This window comes from Myotis nattereri (genome assembly GCF_964212035.1).
Source record: "Myotis nattereri genome assembly, chromosome: 1".
NCBI lineage: Eukaryota > Metazoa > Chordata > Mammalia > Chiroptera > Vespertilionidae > Myotis > Myotis nattereri.
Genome location: NC_138075.1, coordinates 59,762,740 through 59,784,609, shown reverse-complemented (window position 1 = coordinate 59,784,609; position 21,870 = coordinate 59,762,740). Strand labels below are relative to the sequence as shown.

The 21,870-nt window shown below is 38.2% G+C and overlaps 1 protein-coding gene across 1 annotated transcript in view; it reads right to left on the bottom strand.

The window, feature by feature from the left end:
• Nucleotides 1-21,870, bottom strand: part of LOC308520993 (putative phospholipid-transporting ATPase IM) — a 95,191-nt gene that overhangs the window by 57,970 nt on the left and 15,351 nt on the right. Inside the window, exons 3-8 of the mRNA XM_081093724.1 lie at nt 20,990-21,155; nt 18,232-18,420; nt 11,682-11,797; nt 8,468-8,632; nt 7,610-7,721; nt 5,550-5,655 (exon numbers count right to left, since the gene is read on the bottom strand). Coding sequence (XP_080949850.1) covers nt 5,550-5,655; nt 7,610-7,721; nt 8,468-8,632; nt 11,682-11,797; nt 18,232-18,420; nt 20,990-21,155 — 854 coding nt within the window. The remainder of the gene's footprint in view (nt 1-5,549; nt 5,656-7,609; nt 7,722-8,467; nt 8,633-11,681; nt 11,798-18,231; nt 18,421-20,989; nt 21,156-21,870) is intronic.

Here is a 21,870-nt window from a genome sequence, read left to right as displayed (position 1 = left end):
TTTATTTAACTATATCATGGATATCTTCCAGTGTCAACAAATAACCATTTTTAATGACCACATAGAATTCCATTGTAGGTATATAGCAAGGCAATTAATAAAATCCCTGTGGTTGGGTATTTGAGCAATTTCTTTTTTTTTTCTTTTTTTTTAAATTTCAGGAAACAATTTCTAATATCCCATTATCATAACTGATGCAGCAATGAATATTTCTATATATGTACTCATATATTTGTCCATTTATTTTCTTAAAGGCAATTCCTAGAAATAGAAATCCTTGGGTAAAAAATGTGCATATGTGAGCCCTGGTACAGTTTCTCAGTGGTTAGAGCATCCGCCATGGACCAAAGGTCTCGGGTTCAATTCCCAGTCAAGGGCACATACCATGGTTGCAGGGTTGATCCCTAGCCCCAGTTGGGGCCCATATGAGAGGCAGCCATTCACTGTATCTCTCTTACATCAATGCTTCTCTCTCCACCTCCTCCCTCCCTTCCACTCTCTCTCTAAAGATCAATGGGAAATATGTCCTTAGGTGAGGATTAAAAATAATAATAATAATAACAACAATAATAATAATAATAACAATAAAATGTGCATATGTGTAATTTTGAAATATATTACAAGTTTTCCCTCTAGAAAGTTTCTACCAATTTACACTCCCAACAACAATATGTAAGAATTCATATTTCTCCACAATCTCTCCACATAACAAGTTATGTCATCTACTTAGTCAACCACATGTAGCTGAATAAAATTTTGAGATATTAACCTTGTTTCCCCACCCCTTCTGCAAGCACCACCACTACCATAGGTGACCCTCTTTGTTTCCTCAGAAACATACCTTGCCTTGGGGAGATTTGACAGAACCAAATATAGAGAAAACAAAAAAGTCAAGATCTTGCTTTTTGCTAAAGGAGTTTATCACCACCAAACCAGAATTACATGAAATATTAGAGTCTTCTCTAAGAGGAAGAAAAAAAGATCAAAACTGTAAAAAATAAAATGGAAATAAATACATATCTATTAACAATTGAGTCCAAAAATCAAAATAAATGAACAAACAAAAACAGACTCATAAAGATAGAGAAAATTTCGATGGCTGCCAGATGCGAGAAGGCTTGTGGAGATAGGTAGAAAAGGTGAAGAGATTAAGAAGTACAAATTGGTTGTTTCAGAATAGTCATGGGGATGTAAAGAACAGCATGGGGAATATAGTCAATAATATTCTAATAATTATGTATGGTGTCAGATGGGTGTGAGATTTACTGGGATGATCACTTAGTAAGTCACACAATGTCTAATCACTGGGGGTACATCTGAAACAAATATAATAATGTATGTGAACTGTAATTGAAAAAATTTTTAAATGATATAAAAATTTTTTAAAAAAGATCTTGCTTTTTGAGTACCAAAATAGGCTCTTGATACTTACAGTAGCATTGTCATTCTGAATTCCATCAATCTGGAATTTTACTAATTGGGCTTTTTAGGAGGGAAGAAAAAAGTTTCTTTAAGTCTCATGAGATTAATCCTTAAAGCAACCTAGGCATAAACTGTTGGCGATTAGAAAGAAATGATCTCTTTTTTCCATCTCCCATCCAGCCTACAGGAAAAGGAATTTAAAGAGGAGCTTAGATGCTGATGAGTCACTAAAAGATACCTGGGTGCTGACCCACATCCTGCACTACTAGTGGTTGGAGCCATGTGGGTAATGGAACCCTTAGATAAGTTTTTGGGAATCTGAGGACGGAATAGTTGTCACTGAAATTCAGTGACATGGAGGATAGTTAAGGGATTTCAGGAACAGAGGCAGCCATGTGAGAGCACAAATCTTCTGGGACATAGGTCAGGAAGCCACTCGCAGGAGGGTGTGGAAGTCAGCCAAGAGAGACAGCCAGCAACCTCAAGAGACCAGAGACCAAACAGGGACACAGAAGTAAAGAAATGCCAAATACCAGCAGGGTCTCTAAGGTCAGTGGCAGGTAAGGCAACTGTGCATCCTACACTTGACCTAAAGTTACCCAAAAGTGCCCAGTTTAATTGTATTGTCATCAAGCAGAAAAGAGATTCAAGTTCAGTTTTAGAAAATTTAATAAGTTTCTGTTCTTACACATCTGAATGTATTCTGGACTAAGAAGTCAGACAGCTAGAAACGACAGAGCATCCTTCTACTCCTCTTCACATGGAATTGAATTCTAAGTCCTATTCATTCTACCTCCAAAGTACTTTCCCCATGTTACAACCTCACTGCCTTAATTCAACCCTCATCATCTCTAAGCTTGAGTATTCCAACAGCCTCTTGATGCATCATTCATTTTCCCAGCAAACATAATCTATCCTGTCACTAGAATGTTATTTCTAAAATGCAAAATCAGGTTTGTCACCCTTCTGTTTAGAGACCATTCACATTTATCCAATACTTTCAGGTGTTGTATATAATACCTTCAGGATAAAGTCTAATCACTTTTGCTTATCAATCAAGCTATCATCAATCCATCTCTGAAAAGATGTTTCCACCCTTAGGTGTGAAACATTCTAGCTACAACATGGAATATTGCTCCTGAAAAATAACATGACTTCTTTCATGTTTTTATGCCTTTATGTGTGCTAGTTCAGCAACCCACAGTATCATTATCCAGTGTAACCAAGGGAGGAAGAGGGTCCATAAAAGTTGTGATAAAGATCAGCATTTTCACTATCTTAGGAAGGTTCATAAAAAATAATAGATTTCTCTATGATAAGAATGCATAGAATCTCTAATTTTTTTAAGTTTTGTGTTATATTTGGCTACCATGACATCAACCTGGTCTAGAAAACTGCTATATCATGCTGGTTAGAAATTATGACTGGAGATTGCCTATGTCTTTGCCAAATAAAAATTGGGAGATCTAATTAATTGTTACTGACATATTTTTTTTATTATTTATATAATTTTAATGATAGACTCCAGAGAGTCTACTGGGAAAATAATAATAAAAAGCAGTGCTTGTCACTGGAAAGATTGGGAACAATGGCTGAAGGAAAGAGGGAAGGAGGAATGAAGGAAGTGGAGAGAGTGGGGAGGGCAAGAAGGATGTTAATTAGTGGCCATAAAGTTTTAAATTCTTGACTCACTTAATCCTCAAAATAAAATAATCTATTAGGGTATATAGTTGTATATTTTCCTATTTTTCAAATGAAGAAACCAAGCAAAGAGAGATTGAACAGTGTATCAAAGTCACTCAGCCAGCAGGTGAGCATGGAGCGGAGATGTTAACTAGGCTCCAGTGAACAGGAAGTTTGTGCTCTTCCTCTTATTAGTACATCTGCAGTCTTTCCCTGAAATTTATTCTCACCCAATTGCTCATCTAGTGTCTGAACACAAGTGAAGCAATAAGGTGCCTCAGCAACTACATTTTTTATATTAATCTTTTAAAGGAGTAAGAATACATCTAAGGTGTTTTTAGGGAGAAACATAGCAAATAATTTGGTGCATAGGATCTGGGGCCACCAGCTTCAAATCCCTGCTGAACCACTGACTAGTTGTGGAACCTTGGGCATATTGCCCTGTGTCTCAGCCTCCTAATCTGTAAACAGGGATAATGATAATGTCTCCATTGGGTTGCTTTGAGAATGAAATGAGGTAATACATGAATACCACTCACAATAGTGTCCCAGGCATAGTCTTAAAGCATTTAGCAGTAGGCTCATTAGAATCTGGATATGCTCACATCTATTTTCCTTCAGCAAGAGATAAAATCCCCCCAAATAAAAAGATTTTAATTATTAATTATCAAGGAAATCACCAATATTTCTTCAATAGACTCTATGGGATCTATCATTAAAGTTATAGAAATAATAATAATAAAATTATATCAATAATAATTAGATTTCCCAATTTTTATTTGGCAAAGACATAGCTTCCAACAAGCATGACATAGCAGTTTCCTATGGTGGGAAAAGGCAGTGTAGAAGAAGTTGAGATATTTTATTTACAAATATTAGTTAGTGGTGCTAACAGTTGAGACTTCGTTTCTTTCTAAGGTTCAGGAACAAAAGTTTAATGAAGGAGACACCTTAAGGAAACCCATAGTGCACCACTGTCCCGAGGAGGGAAGGTTAGGCCGCCCTCTAGAGTACAAGCAGCAAGCAGTTGCTCCAAGCCAACAATCTATTTAGTCAGACCCAAAATGGGTTGAACTTAGAGAAGCTACAATAAACATCAACAAACAAAAATTGTTATAGGACAGCATTTTTGAAGTGCTAGGAAAATAATTATGCAGACTTATAAAATGTTCTTCAAATAAAGTAACAAAAAATAAATTGACAAATAAGAAATATTATTTCTCAAAAGTTAATGTTTGTCCACTCTTACCTTCAATTTCATCACTTATACATTTTCTGGTACCATGTAGTGGTTACACAGGTGCACAGTATGCTATTTCAATAGCAGCTATATCAAAATGTCTACTTTCTTGAAAGACTATCCAACTTTACACACCATCTCCAAGTTTATCTAACCATAAGCTTCATCTAGGTGCTTATTAAAACACAAAGTCCTATGCCCATCTAAATTCTTAATAATCTTAATTTTTAAAGCTAATGAATTGGTATTTTAACAAGTGCCCACAGTAACACTGATCACTCATTATCATGTAGAGTTGACAGGTTAATCGCCAATGCATACTTTTAAAGGCTAACCATGTAAATCAGTGATTCCCAAAGTGGGCGCTACCGCCCCCTGGTGGGCGCTGCAGCGATCCAGGGGGGCGGTGATGGCCACAGGTGCATTTGTTTTAACTTTTTTTGTATTACCTTTCTATTCTGAGTTCAATAAATAGTTTCATAATTTCAAACTTCAATGTTTCTAATTTACGCCTTTCTTTACTATATTTTACAAAAAAGGTAGAAACATTAATACATATATCTTTCTGTTTAATTGCTATTAAAATTTTAAAAAAATTAATTTCCAGGGGGCGCTGAGTAATATTTTTTCTGGAAAGGGGGCGGTAGGCCAAATAAGTTTGGGAACCACTGATGTAAATGATTGAAAGTTATTTTCTAAAAATACTTGGGAACCCTGTCCAGTTTGGCTCAATGGATAGAGCATTGGCCTGGAGGGTTGTGGGTTCAATTCCTGTCAAGGGCTCATATCTCACTTGCAGGCTTGATCCCCAGTTCCAGTCAGGGAACTTTCAGGAGGCAACCAATCAATGTGTCTTTCTCACATTGATGTTTCTCTATGTGTCTCCCCCCCCACTCCCTGCTGTCCTTTCACTCTCTCTAAAAATCAATGGAAAAAATCCTTGGATGAGGATTAACAAAAAAGTTAAATTAAATTAAAAATACTTGGGAAATGTTGGAGGCTTGAAGATATTAACTCACTACTAATATCAAACTTATCTTCGTTTGTGACCAAAATGAATAGAATTTTAGGAAACATGAAGAAAGAACTCTATATTAAATGAAGACCATAGGTAACTATAGTGTCTTTCCACTTTTTCAACTACCTGATCTTCCCTTTTCCCTCTCTCTCTTTTCCACTCTTTCCTTCTTCCTTTAACACTTACCTGAGTTCTTCTCTGACTTCCATTGCAGTGTTCCCTGCTATAATGAACACTTCATTCATGTCATCAGTCAGCATGTTGCAGGCATAGCCAATGTTGATGGCAGTTTCTGATACAAAATAAAGCCTACTTCAGTTAGAACATTACTTGATAATCTATTTATATATATAAAAGCCTAATATACAAATTGTCCCTTCGGGAGTTCTAGCAGGAGTTCAGTCACTCACTGTGACGTGCGCTGACCACCAGGGGGTGACACAGAATGAAGAAAGGCCTTGGCCAGCAGCCAGGAGCTGGGGAAGGGAGGCCCCAGCCAGCAGCCAGGGAAAAGAGGCCCCCAGCCAGTAGCCAGAAGGCCGCAATCTGCCCTGATCACCGGCCAGGTCTAGGGACCCTACCCATGCATGAATTTCATGCACCAGGCCTCTAATACACTTATCGAGAAGTGTGTTTTTTTCTATAGAAGTTTTGAAGTCATTGCTGTATTTTCTTGTAGCTTATAGGCTCCCTTAATGTCAGAGAGAGCATAATGGGTGGTAATGCAAGAGACCCAGAGGGAATTTCAAAGCCCTGGCTCCCATGATCAAATTTACCAATTGCTAACTCCATGGATCCGTAGCCACATCTATGAATCCTCAATTTTCTCATATAGTTTTTACCAGAGGTCCCAAATACTACCTTTGGAGAGCTGAAATACTAAACTTAGCCAATTTTCAATTCTTATGTAGTAAGAAAACTGAAAAACAGCTCAACAAAATGTTCAGTTGGACAGCAAAAATGCTCTTATAAATTTTTTATAGTTCTCCTACATGCAACATGGTCATTTTCCCATTAAGTGAATGGACTGCTGCTGCTAGAAAACTGGAAAATTACATGATGTTGGGCATTCCTTCCTCCAATTTTATAGAAATGGAGCCTAGGATAGTTAGGTAACCCTTCCATTTTCAATAAAGTCATTTGATTCTAATTCTGAGTTCTTAGGCTCTACCTAATTCCATGGATTCATTAGATTCACCTGTACTAGGTCAAGGAAGGCAACTGATAAAATCTCAGCATGTGCTTTATATAAACCACAGAAATTAAAACTAAATAATAGTAAACTTGTGGATATTCATAACTAATTGAGCAGCTATACCCACTGATCAACATCAAACTCCAGGAAGTCTGTAGTAACACACCACAGAGCTCAACTTTCTATTATTATTTTTGTGATGAGTGATTTGGGTGAACATATAGAGAACTGATTCATCATATCTGAAAATCCTCAAATGTTCTAAAAATATCTACAGGTAGATAGAATCTTAAAAACATGTATTCGCCAGTTAACTGAATGTTTCTGGTTGACTGAGGTCCGAGCGTAAAAGCATTTTTGTTTTAACCATTACTGCTAGCAATAGATCCAAAATATAGTGGTCCCCTTTTCTTTCTTAACAAGCACAGAATTATGAACATAATGACTCTTTTTTCTGATGACTTAGCATTTTGTCATGCCTGAAAGTGGGTCAGCTCCCATTTACCACTGCATGGGAAGGCTTGGAATTCAACTAGGTTACACTAGCACAACTGTTGCGGTTGTTAAAATACCAAAATATTTACATACCAGTTGATAAACAGTTGCTTCCCTGAGCCTCCCAAAAGCCTGTTCGCTCCTCTAACATCCCCAACCCTTTCTTCATTGCACCAAGAAACTAAAGGAGTAACCCTAAGATCTCAAACGTCCTGCTTCACTATTACTCAAGTCTCAGTCCTGATTGGAGGCAGTGCTCACATAAACCTGGAGGGAAACATTTTTAATTCCACTGTTGCCTATAGGTTTAACTATTATATTGAAGAAGTGAGTTGAGCTGAAATTCAACAGACCCCAGGGTATACTCTAGAAGATATTTTCTTAATTTGTTTTTATCTTTAAATAGTAAGTTCTTATATTAACTTTCCTATTTGTATTTCAACTATTTCCTATATAGAGAACTGGGCACATATCTAACTAATTAAACTTTCTGATTAGTTAACATTTTACCATATAAATTATTGCCCTCTGTTCAAAACATCTGTTTTAAAATTACCTTGTTTGTCTCCTGTTAGGACCCAGATCTTAATATTGGCTAGTGATAAACTTAAAACCGTTTCAATAACACCCTCTTGTAACTTGTCTTCTACAGCAGTGGCACCTAGAAGCTTTGTTGAAAAATAGAGAATACCTTATGTTAATGCATGCAAACAATATTCATAACATTTACAGCTTGCAATCACAGAGTTCAGAGGTCAAGGAACACAAATTGAAGGCAGAGAGTATGATGCATTGATATAGTAAGCATCCTATTATGTGCAGCGGTGGGTTGGGAAGGACCCAAGAGGAGTTTCTCTAATCAAGCCCACTCATAGGAACACCAACTACTGGCAGAGATCCTGTTAGCACAATCAGAAGCCATTTGGGCTTGTACCGACTTAAGAACTCCCCAGCTGCTTCCTGGCCACTGGGGCCTCAGGGAAGAGTAGTTTCTAGAATAAATGATACTCTCATACTCTGGGCAGCACAGATCTCATAGATCTAAGATGGCTCAGAGCTGTAAAACTTCCCACTCTTCGTGGCAAGTTTCCTGCTCTAAAAAGGTGGATCATAAAGCGGGAAGGGGGAAAAAAATAACACCAATGACATACCAGAGGCTGACAAACAATTGGAAGTCTGCTATTGTCCACTCTAGGGGACTTCCAATTATATAAGCTACAAGTAATCGAAATAATCCTCTAGGCTCTCACACATGGCAAACTCAAAGCCAACATATAACACATGATTAAATGTTTGAAAAAGTAACATCCGCTGTGTGCAAGATGATTTAGCCAGTGGATTATTCCTATCCGAGATCTCTAAACACATACTGTCCTCTCTATAAACACAAACCATCATGCTTCTAAACTCTTACCATCAAATCCTGTTCAATTTCTTCATACAGCCCAGCTATCCGTTCATCCCTCTCCTCTGTGGCAGCATTTGCATCTTCAAGCATCTTATGCCACTCTTTAAAGTACTTATCATCCAGATCTCTGTAGGCAATGGCCAGGGTTCGAAGGCCTTCCCCTGCAAATTCCTGCCAGAGCAGACATTGATTTAAGAACCACCCCAAAGCAATAATCATAGCAAGAGCAATAACAATAACGGGTAAGAAGCTTTGCACTCAAATTCACTTTGTATCAAGAACATAACTTGGCCATCCTGACTTTCCAACTTTTTAATCTCCTTGAAAATAGGAGACAATGTTTGCATTTTGAATTTTATTGCTATTAAGTTAAAACATTCAGGGGACCTAGCCTTCCCCCTAAAAGATATCTAAAATGTCTGTTGAAGTGTCCTAGTTGAGAGTGATCAATGGTGCCTTATCTCAAATGACTTGAGATATCCATTTGAACCAACATATATTGGTTTCCAAACTATCCTCTGCCTGCAAGAAGCCCTCCTGCAATGAGAGGAACATAGCCTGTTTCATGGCCGTGACACTCAGCTTTGCGTGGAAAGAAAATGACCCTTGGAGGGGCCATAGCTCTCACATCAAAGGCAGAGGCTCTCTGAAGAGATTGTAGCATGACAGCTCACCGGAATTTTGTCACATTCCCCTAATAATATAGCTATGCCTAACATTAACTCAGTCCTACTTTTGTTTGTGCTTGAAATTTTCCATAATAAAAAGTTAAAAGTGAATAATAGGTGAATAAATAGATGTTAGTCAGGTAATAGAAGTTTAAACCTATTAATTATGATTATGTGATAATAAAAACCCTTAGGGGGAAAGGGGAGAGAAAGGTAGGAAGTCAATATAAATGTTTGCTTCTGGGAAGGAGGAATAGAAGGGGAGGCTGACTTTTCATTCTAGATCTCCTGTAACTTAAAAAAATTTATATATATATATATATATATATATATATATATATATATATAAATGTATATACATACACACACACATATTATAAAAATGTTTTAAAACTTTAAAGACACCATAAGGTCAGGTTAGTTTTTAAAAATTATTTTTTATTAAACTGTTTTCTATGGAGTTAGTATTTAATAACAGGTCAAATCAATGGGAGAATTATGCTTTTCCTTTCATGTCTGAGTAAACTGACAATCTTAAATGATACTTCTGGTGCTTTATTCTTCTAATAGGGAAACCTTTTTAAATTAGGAGACTGGTAGTTGCTAAGTGTCTCACACGGCCGAGGTGGCTAGAAACATATGTAGATCGCTTTGGGGAAATGCTGAAAACCTCCCACTCTGCCTAGGCCTCCAGTGGTCATTTTACGGGCCTGTATACTATAAGCATTTTTATAGCCATTTCTCTGCCTTTGGGCATTGCCATTGAGCACATTTTCTCTATGTGTTTTGGCTTACACAACACACAAAGGTTTGTGATCGTACACAAGTTAAACCGTGATACATCCTAATGAGGTTAATGGAAAGAAAAAGTCAGTGCAGACTGCCCAGAGAGACCATGAGAAAAATTGTCCAAATTTATCTTGTAGGCAGTTGGTAGGAGTTTGGATATGGCAATCACATTTATAAGCCCTGCCTTCCAGGACCAACACTGGGTCCCCTACTGATCCGAACATGGAGTCACTGTGTTGTAACCATCTTTTATCCTCTTAACTCGCACAAACATTTCTGTGCCTTTAACTTGCAACCCCGCTGGGCATTCTTCTCTGCTCTGTACAATAGTGAATCAACTCTAAGAAGACATTACAAAAAGGGACAGATGATTTAAGTTATTTAATTAGTACATGAAACACAAATTGAATCCTAAATGGGCATTTGAGCAAGGTTGTTTCCTATCATTAAACAATTCAGAATCAATAATTAAATATAAATTTAAAACCTCAGAATTTGAAAGTCCAAATGAATAAAGTGAATGAAAGCAAAGAACAAATCAAATTGATATTACCTGAAAAAAAGTTTTCTTTTGCCTAGAAATGCAAAAAGGCCAAATTAGGCGTCCTATATTTTAGTATGAAAGGCAAACGTACGAAAATCCAGGGCCTTAGTGTTTGAGCAATGACAAAAATTAGATACTTATGATTCCAATGTTGTTCTCATAAAAAAAAAAAAAATTAAAAAGACCATGCCAGCCTTCTGGAAGAGATTAAAAGAAAATCAAGGATCCTCTATTGGAAAGACAAAAACAATAGCTATGTTTGTACCCAATATTACTAAACCATCATTTTTTAAACTTTGAGTCAAGCAGAGGTTTTTTTATTCATTTTGTTTGTTTGTTTTTTTTAAAGATTCAGGGAATGTTTTGTATAAAATATAGGGCTTGACAAAGAACATGAATCCTCAATAATTGTTTAAAGGAGAGAAACCAGTGAGGAAATGAGAGTTTTGGCCAGTTGCCCATAAAGTTCATACTGGGTTAAACAGAACCTCAAGCAAATACTAGAGAGATGCTTGAACCTTGGGTTTAAACCAGGTAATGCTCATATTTAATTCATAGAATCTTACTTTTTTTAAAAAAAAAAATTTGCCAAAGATCACCCCTGCTCTCTTCAGAAAACCTTTGGAAGGAAATAATGCATAGTTTCAGAATGTATGCAATTGGTAACTTCAACCCAGGGAACATAAGTGACTCATCATGATTTATGTCCTGAATAAAAAGACCCCTGGAAGAGAAAATTGGCTACAGAGACTATTTTCCCCTCACCCTGTAAGCACAACCCTAAGCTTTTCACTGATGATGATCGTACGAGATTCTGTTGGTGCCAGACACAATGGAACTCAGGTGAAAGCAATTGTCCAGCTTTGCTTCCCTGATCCAGTCCAATCTCCCACGGGGAGCAGCCCCCAACTGCAGGGGAGTTAGAGCCAGTGTCTGATCCTTCTCCTGGCCGGAGGTAGGGAGCCCACATTCAAGGGCTACTTCTCAGCTGCTGTGTGTTAATCCACCTGTGATGAGACCAACCAGACTCTCGGCGGGGCAGGGGGTGGGGCCACGTGCCAGTTTCCAGACATTCGCTGGCACAGTTTCCTGTGGAACCACTCTCCACATGTTTTTTATTTCAGAAGTCAGATCATTTAGCTGATATTTTTAAAGTAAGACCTAACCATAACAAGTGGCCAAAGGGCCATTGTGCTAACCTTAAAACAGAGGCACTTACACTGATATGGTCTGACGTCAAAGCCAGAAGGTCTTCATTGGACAGATGAAGTTTTTCAAACAGAATCGTGTCTGCTCCTTTGGAATAAAGCTTTATCTGTCCTTCCGGGTTTCTAACTGAAAAGAAAAAAGTTTGGAAAGTAGGTGATAATCAATAAAATCTGTCAAAATGAGGCTCTCCCAGGGCTCCAGCCAGGCAATTTGGAAATGTGCATGTTTCAGCCAGTAGTAAAATATTCAGCGTCTTTGGTTAGAAGGTCACTATCTAGGTTGCTTGGCTTTATTCCTGTTTTATTAACTTAGAAATATTTCATCTATTGGAATCCTTTGATTTCCCAAACTCAGAAACAAGTGTTTTTGTTCTGATGTGTATGGCCTTCCTATTTTCCTTGCTTACTGTTTCCAAAGGGTTGATACATTTAAATTAAGCCTGTATTGAGCAGAATTGGGAGCTTAATTTCCTCTCTCCTGGTGTGAAATTTAAGACCTACAGTAGGAATCAACTAACTGTCAGTGTTATGCCAAATGATCTCCATATGGAATTCAAGCCCTTCAAACCAATGTTTTATGCATTAGTTCTCAGCCCTTGCTAACATATTTCTTTACCCCTTTACTCCTTGGAAAAGCTTTTTAATTCTTGGTGGTTCATTCTTGAGTCACAATCCTGGCTGTAAGCGTGCCTCACAGGGGGCTTTCAAAATCAAAGTTTCTACCTTCTTCCCACTGGAAGTCTTTATTAGTATGGCTGGGTTTTTAGCCTGCCCCCAGGTTTGGGAAGGACAGCCTTCACTAGGCTCCCCTCATCTCCAATACCCAACCCTCCCTCCAATGCTCCACATGTGACTGTCGGACAAGTCTGTTTTTAAACGGCAGAATACTTGGCCTGCCTTTGTAGGCTTAGCTTTACAGCGTGGCACATACTAGGCACTTGCTTATTTCCTGAATGAGTAAACGAATGAATGCATGGCATGGCAATGTATTTCTTTCCAGGAACTGCCTACAGTTCAAGACAACCGCCTGGGTCACAACTTCATGGTCTGAACACATTCATCCTCACCAAGCTTCATTGAGCCATAGATTATACATGTTTCCATTCAATGATACCTTTCCCCTAAAGATAGAATGCCTCAAAACAGATGAACATAACTATGGATTACTATTAATTTAATAGGACTCAAAATTTGCCACTTGATTTAAAGAAATACAAATATCATTGTACAATAATTGTTTTTCCCTCTCACCTCTAATGACACTTAGTTAACATTAATCAGTTCTCGTTTCCCCCTGGCTTGGATAGATCTAATGCACCCTGGAAATGATTTTGTACTGAGACTTGTCTAGGTTCATCATTCTTCTAAGATCCTTGGTCAGATTTTCTAGTTGCCATAACTCATGCAGTTTTCGTACACTCTGGCTTTAATTGCCTACATTAGAGGGAAAGAGAGAAAATATATATGCAATTTATCTAATTGTTCAAGGGCAGTGGGTGGTGGTGGGGGGGACATTTAACCCTAGAAAAGGCTTCCTCTTACTTTTATAACAATCCAATTTGATAGTTTCCCAAATAATTATTTCCTCACATCGCCAAAGCTATGAAAGCAAAGTATATATACCCTATCTTTGCCAGTGGGACTTCTCTGTGACCATTTTTGATAGTCCAGACTAGGACATCCGTTCTCAAACTTTTGGGTCTCAAAATTCCTTTATCCTCTTAAAATTTCATAAGGACTCCAAAGAGCTTTTTATATGGGTTCTATCAATATTTACCATGTTAGAAATTAAAACTGAGAAATTTTATTATATTAATAGTCTTATGACACTATATATTACTATATTGATCATTATCATAATAATAAACCTATTACATAAATAACATTTCTGTGAACTAGAACTATATTTTTCCAAAACAATAAAATCTAATTTGGGGAGTGCATTGTTTTACATGGTTATCGGTCCCTTTAGTGTCTGGCCTAATAGTAGACAGTTGGGTTTTCATATCTGCTTCTGCATTCAATCTGTTGTGATATTACACAGCATGTGGCCTTTGTAAAACTCTATAGCATACTCAGTAGAGAAAGAGTGAAAAAGACATTAGTATTATTATGACAATAGTTTTGTCCTTGTGCATCCTCTGAAAAACACACACCCAGGTTTCCTAGGGTTCCCCAGACGACACACTGAGGCCCACTTGTCTAGGGAAATCACAAACCCATTGTGATTTGCACAAATTCCTTACCATCTCTTTGTCTCAGTTTCTACACGTGAAAAGGAGATGTTTTTTAAAAATCTAACTTCTAAAGTCCTTTTCAGCTGTACAATTTTCTGATTCAGTAAAGATGTTGCATCTCTGATGCTGTCTCCTAACCCAGCATTGGCCCCTCTAAAGGACACATTATCTTCCTTCAATAACTAGCTACTGCTTCCATGTCCCAGATTCAATAGCCAGACTCATCGTTCACTTAGTCTCCAAATCAGATATCGGGCCATCATTCAGCTATCCCCCTTCACACCCATACACCCAACTGAAGTCATGAATTTCTCTCTGTCACCTCTCTTGCCTAGATTACCACATTAACCTACACGGTTTTACCCCTTCCAGTCCTGCTTCCCCCTGACTCTTCTGTAATCCAGACAGAATCATCTTCCCACTAATGTTTAGAAAGCTGCAACAGCTTCCCTCTAACCTTAGATGAGGTGTGATTCCTTAACATAGCATAATCAGGGGTCATCCCGATCTGCCCCTTTCCAGCCTGTTTCCTGCCCTGCTCTACCATCTTCTCCTCCATGCTACCACACAGAACATATTTTAATTCCACCTTCTCCTTAGCTTCAAGTCCTTGGAACATGGTAAGCACTTAATAAATCTTTGCTTAAATAAGTTGAATTATAATGATGTAAAATTTATTGAGAGCAGCCGCTATGGCTTTGTGACATAAAGGGAAGATAAAGGTCAGAAACAGTTACAGGAGTATGCTGTAAGCCTAAGTGCAATAGCAGCACTGTGAAGGGTGACCAATAATTCTGCTTTGCATCTCAGTTGGGTGGCTGTCCATACATTCACACGGAGAAATGCCTGACATGGCAATATGATTTTTACTGATAAGCATTGAACAGTTTAGAGTTGAGAAACCCTTTTCTAAGGACCTTGTAAGGGCTTTTCAAGGAGCTATTATAATGTATTCTTCTTTAATGATTACCTGCCACTAGCCTCTACTATAACTGTCTTTGAACTTTATCTCTGTATTTTTATTTACATAATTAGTTGAGTTTGTGCTTCTAAAACTATATAATGAGATTTATATGTTTATCAATATAGTAGATTCTAAACCCTCTGACATAAGTCTCTATAGAAATCAATTTTTATTTACATATCTCTAAATTAAATCAGGGGTCTTGTTCCAGAATGAAAGTACTACTGGTATACATTTGTGGTTCAATAAATGATAGGCAAAAGGGGGGAGAAGAAAAAGAATGAGAAGGAGGAGAAGAAGGGGAAGAACAGAAGAGGAAGAAGAAGGAGAATGAAGAAGAAAAAGGAGGAAAAGGAGGCAGAGGAGGAAAAACATAGCAAATGTCTGAGCCTTCACATCAGGGTGTTGCCCCCACAGACCAAGCCATGTGACAACCATGAGACTGGCGTTGTTTTTGCCTTGTTATCAAACAGACTTTTCTACCCTCGTGCAGCCTCTCTTTCAAAGTCCGCCAGATTAAAAGCCACACAGAACCAAAATAAAGCCCTCAGGCCTCCATGCGTTCTGTGGTGGAACATTACCTTTCTTCATATGGGACCCATTAAGGCAAACATCTGATGTTTGTGGTTAGGCTGTGATTTCTCCACAGCCTGTAATGGTGACTGATGCTGGAGAAAAGCCAAAAGTTTCCCTGTGTAGCAATCTTAGGTTTTTGTCAACACCCTCAGAGCCAGTTCTGGGCCAACCCAACATCAATCGCACCTCCCCTGAAGCTGTAAATAGAAGATAGCTCCCACCGATACCACATTAGGTTGACACTTAAAGCAGCAGCATCTGTGCTCATTGGCAACATCAATGATAACCGCCTATAACCTGTTGTTAAAAATATAAAAATAAACATCCTCAGATGATGTTTAGTTTTGACCTGCTGAGAGCCATCTTCTAGGGCTAGTTTCCAGTAGTTAAAGACCAATAACACTACAATTACATAAACACATATGTTTTCCACAGTAGAAAGTGATTTAATATGAGGATCAGGATATTCAAAAGTTACAAAGTATTGGGTTAAGTTTTGTTTAACAAACATTTATAGAAAACCTACTGTGTGCTAAGCTCTGTGCTTGGCTCTGGGCAGTTTAAGACTAAGGCATGCCCTGGCCAGTGTGGCTCAGTGGTTGTACCAAAAGGTTGCCGGTTTGAAACCCGATCAGGGATATGCCTGGGTTTCAGGCTCAATCCCCAGTAGGGGGCATGCAGGAGGCAGCCCAATGATGTTTTGGTCTCATATTGATGTTTCTCTCCCTCTCCCTTCCTTTCTCTCTAAAAATCAATAAAAATATTTTTTAAAGAATAGTATTAAAAAAAAAAAAAAAACGAAGACTAAGGCAAAATGAATGCATAGCGCCTGCCTTCCGGTAGTACACACTCCAACAACTGGGAAAGTCATGATTCTCGTGAGACTGGTATCACACTCATGTTATGAACAAGGGGCTCAGGGTAACGAAGGAGAACACAGTTATTTGGAGAGCAGGAAAAGGACTGAGAGAATACGTAGCATTTGAATTGGACATTACCAGGTGAGTAGGAGTTTTTTAAGACAGAAGTAGAGAAAAGGAGAGTTCTAGGCAGGGGAAATCGCACACACAAAGGGTGTGAAAGTGCACAATGCACGCCAGGAATGGTGAAGACTAGCAAGTTGGGGCACAAAATTTGGAGAAGTGGAAGAAAAATCAGATTGCAGTCAGACTGCAAATAATCTTGAAGGACATCCTAAGGACTTTATCCTTTAAATTCTACGAAGCCACCAAGGTTTTTTAAGAGAGTGATGGCAAAATCAGCCCAATGTTTTAGTAAGAATGCCCTGAGGTCAGCATAGAGGATTACTTTAAGGAGGAAGAATTTTGAAGATTTTGCAATAATACAAGCAAGCAGTGATGAGAGACATAACTAAAGCCATGGTACTGGAAAATGAGGGAAAAGGAAAGAAGGCGTTTACAATAAAAGGAGGTTTTGAGGCTAATTTTCTAAAGAAACAGCGTGAATCACTGAGGATTCTATAGATAAGGCAAGAGATGCTGAGGCCTGAGTGGAGAGAGTAGCAAAGGAGACAGGTTTCAGAAACGCTCCACACAGCTCTTGGGAACATAAGGAGTAGTATTTGATGATCTATTAGTTCAGAGAAGTGGTCCCCAAACTATGGTCCCCTGACCAGCAGTAGCAGTATTGGCATAATGCGGGAGCTTATTAGACATGGAAATGTTTAGGCCCCACCCCAAACCTACTGAATCAGAAACTCTGGGACTGAGGCCCAGCAATCTGTGTTTTTACAAGCTCTCCTGGTGGTTCTGATGGGAGGTAAAGTTAGAGAACCACTAACCTAGGGGCATAAAGGAGGGAGGGAAGGAAGAAGGTAGGGGGAGGAGGAGGGAGGGAGAAAGGCAGGGAGGGAGGGAGAGAAGGAGGGAGAGAAGGAGGGAGGGACAGGACCAGATAGAACCTTCAGCTTTGAAAAGGAACAAGAGCAATTTTTCTCTGAGGCAGGGGGAAAAAATGAGTAAAGTTACAACTTGGGAATGAAGGAGGAGGATAGGGAAAAGTATAAGTTGATGATGCGCATCTCAGAAGGCCTCCATTTTTTTTTTATTTTTTTTTAGAGAAATAGGAGATGAATTTTGCTTCCAAGAGTGAAGGAGATCATGACAAACTTGAGGACTTGAGGGAAGGGCAAAGGCTTAGAACACCTGTGGGAAGGACTGGAAAGAGGAGCAAAGTACAAATGAGAGGGACACTGAGGCAGCACTGAGGGTTAGCACAGTTTGAAAAGCATTCTTTGTTGTGGTACTAAATACAGTTTTAGGTAACAGCTCCAGTAATCCAGGTAAAGAGAGTCAATGGATGATAATGGGGAGGCTGATAATGGTGTTCACAAAACAACACTATCAACAACAACTAGCACCTGCCAAGGAATTCAGGAACTCAACCTGAGCAGTGTTGTGTAGTGTTGACATGAATGGGCTTGGCAGTCAGAACTCCTAGATTTGAATCCCAGCTATTCCACTTCAAGCTATGTTACCTTGTTCAAGTTAAAATGGTCATAAAAGTATGGTACTTACCTTGTTTTTATAACAATTCAATCAGTTCATTCATGTAGAGTATTTAGAACAGTGCTAGACAATAAGTATTTGTTAAATGTTAGTTATGCTTATTACACAGTGTTCAGGCTAAGTTGAGAATGATAGAAGTTCACAAAGCTACAAAAATATCACAACTCTCAGCACCTAATCAAGAGCAAAATTATCCATGAGAAGCATCGATATAACCATATCAAAGATCAAAAATAATCTCAGCTACCAGCCGCACCTATGACAGACATCCTTTTCCTGATATTGTTGAAATCCAAAAAGGCAAGCAATTGGTAAGTAACTAGTGTTCCCAGTTCTTCTATTGTTATTGTCTCTGGTGTCCGAGACTTAAAAATGAACCCCAAATTTCTTGCAGCAGTCACTAGAGCCCCTTCATCAGGTGATTGAACTTGATAAATCAGCTGTCCTAAAAGGAAAAAAACAAGTGGATTAAACAACAACCAAGAAAGGGTATTTTGAAAAAGGAAAATAAACATATGTATGAATACTAAAAAGAATAGCTTAACAGTCATAGAATGCCAATACCAACTCCAACTCATTCTTCAATACTCAGCTCAAGTGACAGCTCTAGAAATCAAACATTTTCTACTCACCAACCGGCTGGAGCGGGTGCCTGTCCTGTAAGCTATGCACACTACCAATGTAACTCTTGTCATCTTATTTTAAAAGATACTTGATGCTGAGTGTGCCTCTCCACTATGATGGAAGTTTCTTAGGTCAGAGACCATACCTTTATATTTTCAGTAACAGGAGATGTACCGTGAAAGTTTCATAAGCTAAGCAGTTAAAATCTATTAACTCACAAAATCCTCATGGCAAGCCTGGATATAGGGGTTATTAAAATTATTATTTCTCTTTTATACTGGTGAAACTTATGATTGGATAGGTTATGATTTTTGCAAAATCACACAAAGAATAATGTAGCTGATATTCCAAATTCCACTTCAGTCTTCCACTAAGTATGAGAAAGTATATAAGAAATTCCCTAAAATTTAAGGAATCAAACCAGATGTTAATCCTTGGCACTTGGTAATGTGTCTGTGTTGGGGTGAGGGTAAGAGAGAGAAATAATGAAGAAAATAACATAAAAATACACTTTAAAAAATAGTATGTATAAAGTAAGCCTTTCTACATAAAATTAGTATGTTATCTTTGTATGTAAAAATCAATTAGAAAAAGTAGGCAGAGCTAGATTCATGTTTACTGATTTATAGTGATGGCCAGGGTAAATTATTAAGAAAACAAGCTGTGTATTAATGTATATACTGTGATTCCTTTTCATTAAAAACAAACAAACCATCTACTATCTGTAACTGGAAAAGGTGAAATGAGTCACACCAAATGTTACCATTGGTTACCCCTATATTGGAATTATTAGAAATAGCACATTACAAATATTTAATAGATTTCAAGACATAAAAGAGAGGCATGAAGTTAAGCAGATGTGAAAAAGTATTAAAGGTCTTGTAGAAATTAAAAATAAAAAACTAGATTAGATACAACCAGAGAAAGAATTAGTGTGCTGAAAAAAATAAAATGAAATTCCAAAGTATATCCCAGAGAGATAAAGAAATGGAAAAATGAGAGACGTGTTAGAAGCCATAGAGAATACAGGTCCAGGGGCATGTTTGCATGGAAGAGACTGACAGATCTCTGAGGGGATAGGTGACAAGGAGACAAGAATAAATTAACCAAAGAACTTATATGCATATATGCATAGCCCATATATGCATATGTGTGGTGAAGGCCTGGGATGGGGCAGGGGTTGGGTGGGGAGGAGCAAAGGAGTAGAAAATGCAAGACATCTGTAATACTGTCAATCATCAAGGACAAAACTATGGCTTAAATATAGTCTCAACAAGAAAAATATACACAAGTGTATGTGTGCATATATATACATATACACATATCTATCACTCACATATCTATATATATAAAAAGCTAAGTGACCATTCGACTGTCCAACCAGTAGCTATGATGCATAATGACCACCAGGGGGCAGACGCTCAACACAGGAGCTGCCAAGTTGCGGTGAATTGGCAGCTGCAGTCTCTGGTGACCCACCCGGAACCAGAAAGGAGGGAGCCTGATTCCGGGATGCATCATCCGAAAACCACCCTCTTGCAATCCAGGACCCCTCGGGGGATGTTGGAGAGCCAGTTTCAGCCAGATTCCTGCAGGCCAGGCTGAGGGACCCCACCTGATAGAGGGACCCCGCTCACTCCACAGACGACCTTTGAGCCATGGCGCCACCCCAGGTGCAGCCAGCTGGTGAGGGACCTCGAGAGGTTGGCTCCAGGGTGTGTCCACCCCGTCTCACCCAGTCCCACCCCACCGGCCACCTTCAAATTAATTTCCTGAATCTGTGCATGAATCTGTGCACCGGGGCACTAGTAAACATATAAAGAGTCTACAGTCTATATATACAGTATTTCACTTTTGAATTGAATTACTTGGTTGGTACTTCTTAGTCAATAGTTGGTAGGAGAAAGAAAAAATAACTTGCAAATAAAATAGTTTGGGCTTGATTGGAACAAGAAGCTGATTCATTAACACCATTATCTACCCACCTCATCACTTTAATATTAAAGTAGCCCACCTAATTTTGTTCTATTCTAGGAACTCTGCGCTTCTAAACAACCATCTTACTCAGTGTGAAAACTTGTTCATACTGGGGTCTATATAAGAGTATTATTTTATCAGTATAAATCTACCCCCATTACTGGAAAAATTCATTGTAACCATACACCTGATAGTCATCTGTATCTATTAAATGTGTATGTCAATAATTGAGAGATAACTGGAAACTATTCAGGATATAAATAAATATAAAGAAAAGCTAGTGTAGTAGATAAACCCCTATGCAAAGTTGTATTTTTAATTAGAAAATCCTTCCAATTCCAAAAGTTTTAAATAAAAATATCAGTTCTGATTCAAAAACCAAGGCTCACCGCTTAGACACACTTTCCACTTACCTGCACTGTTTTCCTCTGACATTACAGTGTGGCAGAGAGCAAGTAACCTCAGGAATTCATGCACTTTGGGATCACCCCGTTTAATGGATTCCATCAGCGAGGGGTCAAAAAACTGAAATGTTTTATCTACTTGGGGGTTGACTGAGAAATCCACAGGCTTTTTTTTCTGTAGGGGAACAAGAAAAAGAACTAAAAACCTGGTTCCAACAATCATCTTTTAAAATTCAAAAACATTTCCTCTAAGCATTGTTAGTGCTTATATGATTTTTCAGCATCAAACGTCTGGCACTAAAATGGCTTTCTGTTTCCTTACTGTTAAATATTGCCTTCTCATTTCAGAGCCATGCAGCAGATAGCGAGCCTTCCAAAAGCCTGTGAGGGGAAATTATCCAATGGCTGTAAAAATCCTCAAATGCTTATTGCAACTCCAAAATACAAAGAAGCCCTGCAAACTGGGAGGTTTATTTCAAAAATGTACTCGATAGCAAAACCTGATAAAACTTGAACTCATTTTGATTGCAATATTTGACCTGGATTGATATGTGTCTAGTTATAGATTTTTTAGCCTGCTTGGTGTGAATTAATACTTTCTGATACAAAAATACTGTGTTTGACTATAGAATACTTTCTCAGATCTCACTGGAGATACTGCGTAATATAATGACAGAATTAAAATCAGCATCTTGAAGAGATATTTTCACTCACACATTCATTGCTGCATTACTCACAATAGCCAATAAGTAGAAATAACATAAATGCCCGTTGACAGACAAATGGATAAAGAATATGTGGTATAAAATCCAAGATGGTGGCAGAGTAGGTGGAAGCTATATTCACCTCCTTCCAGGACCAAGCTGGAATTACAACTAAAGTATAGAGCA